Source organism: Lactuca saligna, chromosome 1, assembly GCF_052625555.1.
Source record: "Lactuca saligna cultivar CGN05327 chromosome 1, ASM5262555v1, whole genome shotgun sequence".
In the NCBI taxonomy this organism is placed as follows: domain Eukaryota; kingdom Viridiplantae; phylum Streptophyta; class Magnoliopsida; order Asterales; family Asteraceae; genus Lactuca; species Lactuca saligna.
The window spans coordinates 66,505,709-66,512,298 of NC_136417.1; the positions used below are offsets into that span (position 1 = coordinate 66,505,709).

The window sequence follows — 6,590 nt, forward strand, 5'->3', positions numbered from 1 at the left end:
TAATTTTTATTATCAAACTGATTTACTTGTTGTATATTCTCCCACTTTAGCATATATCATTTCCATAGATAGATGTATCTGTACATGTATCAAACATAATAGAAATCACTTCATTACTCCTTATCTATATATGGTAGCAGAGCTTTAATTGCTCATACTTGATCCTTAGAAAAAAAGCCATAATCTATGTCATGTCTAAACCCACCATTTAGATGGAGGAAGCAAGTTGACTCCACACTCATCGGACTTGAACTTGAAGATTTCATCCTTGGAGATTCAAATCAACCTGTCAAGCAGATTGATGGCAAAGAAGACAAGGTACTAAACCCAACACAATGCTTCTCTCAATAATTCTTGGAAGTTGCTCAGATACTATTCAACCCTTTATATCCTCTGTTGTCATTGCTCGAGATGCTTGGGAAAGACTAATTGCCATCTTTGCTTCCTATTCTCAATCACGCATCATATCCCTTAAATCCAAGCTTATCAAAAACCCCAAAGGTAGTTTTAACATTCCGTTTAAATTAAATAAAATAAGTAAATATATTTAGCCCTAAACCCCGATATGTAAACTATACCATTTTTCTTACATTATTTTATTGTAGCCCTGTATTTTAAGTGTTATTTATTCTGAAAATGAAATTTAAATAAAGGGTTTGGTGAGGAAGGGTGTAATTTGCATTGATTTTTCCATGGAAGGCTGAAGGGTACTTTCGGGGTTTGTAGTGTTAAGAATATATGAGCATGCGACTTAGAATAAAACATCTAGACTTATGTTGTAGCTGTTGGACTTAAATTGAAGGATTTTGGAGGCTAAGGGGCTGAATGGTAAATTATATAGTTATTTTGAAAAAGATTTTATGGAGAGGAATCGAAATTGGAAAAAAAAAGAGCATACGCTTGGATGAAGGCATGGGATTGAACCCGATGCTTCTTCCCTTCCCGTTTCAAGATACATTAACCCTAACCCTAACCCTAGAGCATCTTCACCAGTTGCCACCCTTATGACCCCTCCAACCGGCGTCGCCACACCCCCGCTGTCGAAGTCGCGAGCCACTTGCCATAACACCATAGTTACTGCCGACGAATGAGGGATCGAAGAGTGGGTTGTTTGGATGTCGGGGCAGTAGGAGGCTGAAGGAGCAAACCATGGTTGTTGCTGCTGTTGTTCCTGATCGGAGACCGTACGCCTTCCACGTCTCCGTCTCTTTTCTGTTGATGTGCCACTGTTGCCACCGCTCCGAGCGGCTGATGAGCTTCTGCCACTGCTCCGACTGCCGCCGTCACCTCGAGGATAGCTATGTCGGGTGCGTGTTTCAGTGGATTCGTGAAGGTATTGATGGATTTTGAGCATTCTAACACTCCTATGGTGTAAATGCAACCCTAGAAACCTTGGATATATGTTTTCTCTAATATAGATGCAAATATGATTTTTCCAAGGTTCTCATTCTAACTAGCATAGCATGGGGTACTTGTAATATAAAAATTAGTATAATGACATACCTTTGTTGTTGCTTAGATTCCTAAAGACCTTGTGAGCCTAGCACCCCAAATGTGATGCCTCAAATGCTTCACACAACACCACAACACTTAGAATAACTTGAGAGAAGTACACTTGAGCACAAATTCAGCTAGCCCTCAATCTTTTTGTCTTAGTGGCCGATTATGCTCCATACGCGGTTCGTTATATAGTGTGTCACATGTAGGGTTACACCATGTAAACCCTAATGTGCATGGATTTTCATTTTCCCCATAATCCATGGGTTTATAACCTCCATAGAGCATCCATGGAGCGCCCAATGGGTCCTAGCCCAATCTAGTGAATCATGGACCTTAACCCCACTATATAAGAATGAAAGATTTACATAATCAATCCTCACATATTTAGTTAGTCTCTTTTGATCACAAACTTAATTCCAAATTAATTCTTGATCAATACTAATTAAACAATATGATTTCATATTAATATATTAGAATATATGTAACATCCCAAAAATACAAGCGAAAAATTTCATTTGAAAAATATTATCAAAAACTATAATCATCCATGATCAATAAAAAAACCAAGTGTCATGTATCTCAAAATCTCATATCAGATACTGTATCAAAACCACATGTGAAAATATCAGAGTCTCAATCAATCCCAGACTGAAAGCTATGGTGTGTGTCATGTGATAATCTCGAGCCATTCCCTTGGCTAGTATAAGTACCTTAAACTAAAACTGAAAACTGTAAGCACAAAACTTAGTGAGCTCCCCCAAACTACCACATACCATACGATAACATATATAACACAAACTGGGCCTTGCCCACTGCATCGGGCCCCGCCCCGCATCTAACCGAAATCCGGCATAACTTGGGCCCCACCCACTGCATCGGGCCCCGCCCGACATCAGACTCAAGTCCGGAATAACTTGGACCCCGCCCGACATCAGATCGAAGTCCGACATAAACTGAACATAACATAAACATGAACATATAGACAACATACTAGGTGCCCTAATCCCACATTTATTTTTAAATGGTAGCAATCAGATGCTCTCAAGCACTTTGTGCCAAATATACTCAAAGCCACTACTAAGTGATCTAATCCCACATTTATTTTAATGGTAGCAAGAAAGAGAAAATATAATGAAACATGTTCTCTTTCTTGCCATCATTTATAAATATCAATTTGTGCAAATTCTTTGATAGTTAAATTACAAATGTAGTGAATTGCTTTATAAATTGAAAGTTCATCTACAAACATATGCTCGAATGTACATTTTCATTGAGAATAATCATGAAACTATGAGGAATTTATACTTATTAAACCATGTTATCTCAAAGAGGAATTAGTTTGATGAGTTTGTGGTCTCCAGAGAGAAGGTTATGGTTCACGTTTGAATGTTTATTTTTTTAGTTGGATTCTTATTGTTTAATTTTTGTGTTCATGGTTACATTGTTAGGGTTTCAACTAAGCTAATCCAAATCTTAATCGAACCTATATTTGCTCAATGGATACAATCTGCTCATGGTAAAACTTCATATGGGTTTTATTTGAAATATAGCTTTGTATTATTTATTTGAACCTAAGATTCATAATTATTTGTTGGTTTAACAATATAAGTAATTGATATGACCAAATTTATAGAAGATTTTAGTTTCATATCTTGAAAATATACATTATGTGTTGCAATTCTCATGGTTGGTAGGGTGAGCATTTGACTTAATTAGACCGGACCGAAATGAGAGCAGGTTTTGATAATGTGGATAAGTTATTGTTTCTTCTGATAGGGCTATATCAGTTCCGGTTCCAAATGGTTTTAGTGTTATCCGTTCCGAGTAAATAAATGGCACAACTCAAAATTTGAAGGGCCAAAATCACTTCATAATGTTGCCTCAATCATATTCTTTAAATTGTTATAAGTTACTTGATTTATCCTAGCATTTAGTTTCTTTTTTGTACTTCATTTTAGATCAAAACTTCACTTTATTTGGTTACAAATTATTTGAGTTACATGTCCTCAAAAAACAGGGTATCAAAACAATTTTTTTTTTTCTATAATGCCAAGTTTTATTTATAAATAACCAAGTTTTTTTTTTATTATATTTGGTATTATTCTACATCATTTAACTACCTGTGAATGCTCAAATAACTCGTCTAAACCACTAGATAGCAAGTGTTTCATTGAGTTGTACATTCAGCATAACAAGCTGTACCGATTCCATCTGAGTAAATAATTGGATAATCGGGGCTGACTGGTCACGTTTTTGGTCCACTCTTTTCCATTAAACTGATTCTGGTTCCAAACTGTTCCGGGTCGGATGCTCGCCCCTAACGGTTAGCCATAAATTGATGTATTTTGTTTCGATCTTAATGCAAATTCAATATTATTTTTTCATGAAGTTATTAAAAATCCAGGTTTCGAATTAGAATCAAGAGAAAACTTCATCAAATTTTTTATATTCTAAGCTCATTAACGATAAAACTATAATTTTTTATTTTTATTATTTTTTTTACAGAGGGACAAGAAAACCGATAAGCATAATAGAAATTGACAAGAACACGAAAATCGTTTACACATTTGAGAGTTTAGTCGGTAATCTTTTTTTTTTCTTAACCCAAATAGGTATAAGCAATTGTCAGTTTCTAGTCCTTTTTTTGTAAAAATTGACAACATTTTATACTTTTATGTTAAAAAAAATATATATATGAACTTGTTGGGAATGAACATAGAATATAGGGCATTTTGTTGAAGATTTTTCTAGAATAAATTTGATAACTTTTTAAACTTAAATAATTATTTGAAAAAAAAAAAACTAGTTGTTAAACATATTAACGACTAAACCCAATTAAGGAAAACAATGAAAACATATTCTCGTTAACATCAGTCATTAAAACAAATGAAAAATAAAAGTTGCAGAGAACTAGAAGTTTATATAGTGTTCAAGGCAACAGAAAAATAACTTTACAATTCCTATTAGTAAGCCAGAAAAAAAAAAAAGAGAGAAATAAACAATAGAAGTTACAAATTAAACTCGACTATGGTGTCTTGAGCCATAGGCCCGCAGCCTGCTCATCCTGGGATTGGACCTGCTATGAGATTAGTCATGTTCATAATAGCCTAACAAATTAGTGTTGGTGGATGATTTTGGGCCTGATCTTGGGCTTGCTTATAGGTGTTAGTGGTAATGCATAGTTTTATAGTAAATAAAGTATTTATGAATAAGCTATTAGCAAAAATAAAAAATTGAAAAAAGACACACACAATTAATTACCAACCTTTTCAACATATGTTCTAAGATCCGTTCGACCAATGTCTCTTACACTCGTTACCATTTTTGTGGATGTAAAACAAATAAACCATAAATACAAAAAAACTGTAACATAAACCGATGATCAACAAGTGGGACATTTCATGTCACATATTTTGATAATCTATTTCGATACAATTTAGAATTTATTTTGAAGTCCATGAAAATATTGCCTAAAAGATTTCAATGACAAACATGTGGCAATAGGTTTAGATCCGTCTCTCCTGTTTTCTTGTTATCATCAATCAGCTTCAAATAAAGAACAAATACTTGTCTTATGATTTCTAAAGTTTAAAGCATCACGATGTTGAAATCACGTAATTTTTTTAAGGCTTCTGAAGATCTTATCTTCAATGACATATCCCGATTGTCTTTCTCAAGAAGGCCTAGAGCATTTGTCACCTCTTCAAAACCTTTACTTAAGGTAAAAAAATCAGATGTATCATGATCTTGCTCTTATGCACGAGTTGATCGATTTATTGTTTTGTATATCCTTGCAAAACGTAATATGAAATAAGTTTTTATTGTTAAATTGCATGTTTTGAGTTGGAAAATCTCCGAAAAAGTCATAATATTTTATCTTAATTTACGAAAAAAGTCCTAAACTAAAATTTGTTTATGAAAAAGTCTCAATTACCGGTAAATGACGACTTTTTTTTCTTCGATTTATCGGTTTCAATACTTACCCGGTTTCATTAAAGTCTTATTATTTTATTATAATTTACGAATAAGTCCCAAATTATGATAAAATAATAGGACTTTAATGAAATCATGATAAAATAATGAGATTTTAATGAAACCGATAAACCGAATTTTTTTTTATCAAATCGTCATTTTTACCGATAATTAGGAGTTTTTAATAAATAAATTTTAGTTTGAGATTTTTTCATAAATTATTTCCGAATATTTTCTTTTTGAGTTTTGAGTAAAAACAAAAAAATAAAACGATATAAAAATCACAGAACACGGATGAGAAAGTGGAAGAAACTTGTGAAGAGGTAACGGAAGCGGCGGAGGAAGTTAAGAAAGGATTCGAGCAGGTAATTTGTATGAATATATTACAAATATTTATGTTTTTATAATAATATAAAAACATGCTAATTAATTAAGATGTTATAAGTGGTTTAATATTGGGTTCGGTTTGATTTAAACTCAGGTTTCAAAAATGAAAAAAGATGTTAAAGGAAAGGTATTGGAAGCAAAAGGTGGTTTGGTAAAGAGGGCAAGGGAAAATGTGGTCGATGTTGTGGCCCAAAAAGCTAAAGAAAAAGTTATCAAAAATATTAAATGAGGAACCCCAATGTACCTCTTGAATTAGTTATATTAATTTCATCGATATTTTATCAAACTCATACTTTGTAATCAATATAGTGCTATTTTACATGATTGCAAACGATATTCGACTTGTTATGAGGTACGTTTTGCAGCAAACCATACCAAAAGAGAAATAAAATAAGATTATGTTGTACGAAGTTAGATGTAATACATCCAACTATTGTATTTTTTTTAAACGGCTAACAAATGTATTAATCCTACTCCTAAGTCTAGTCTTTTGTAAATAACACTTGAAGCCTCAAATAATGCTAACAAGCCCTTTGGGGAGAGGCGTTTTTCCACCATATCTGATACTACTAGGCTATAAATCATTTGATGATAGATTTCTATTTGATTAAATAAATTTAATTATAAATTAGATCAACTATAGAGAAATCCAACAACTGATGTGTGTGTGTGTGTGAGAGAGAGAGAGAGGGCAGGTGGTGGGATGTCAAGTCCACCAAACAAATTACACC

The 6,590-nt window shown here is 33.3% G+C and overlaps 1 protein-coding gene across 1 annotated transcript; it reads left to right on the forward strand.

Moving 5' to 3' along the window:
- The first annotated feature begins 4,979 nt into the window (after nt 1-4,979).
- LOC144998955 (uncharacterized) lies at nt 4,980-6,255 on the forward strand. The gene is made up of 3 exons (XM_078958678.1): nt 4,980-5,221; nt 5,760-5,837; nt 5,954-6,255. Exons 1-3 carry the CDS (start codon nt 5,102-5,104, stop codon nt 6,086-6,088), a joined length of 333 nt encoding a protein of 110 aa, XP_078814804.1. The 5' UTR covers nt 4,980-5,101; the 3' UTR covers nt 6,089-6,255.
- Nucleotides 6,256-6,590: the final 335 nt, after the last annotated feature.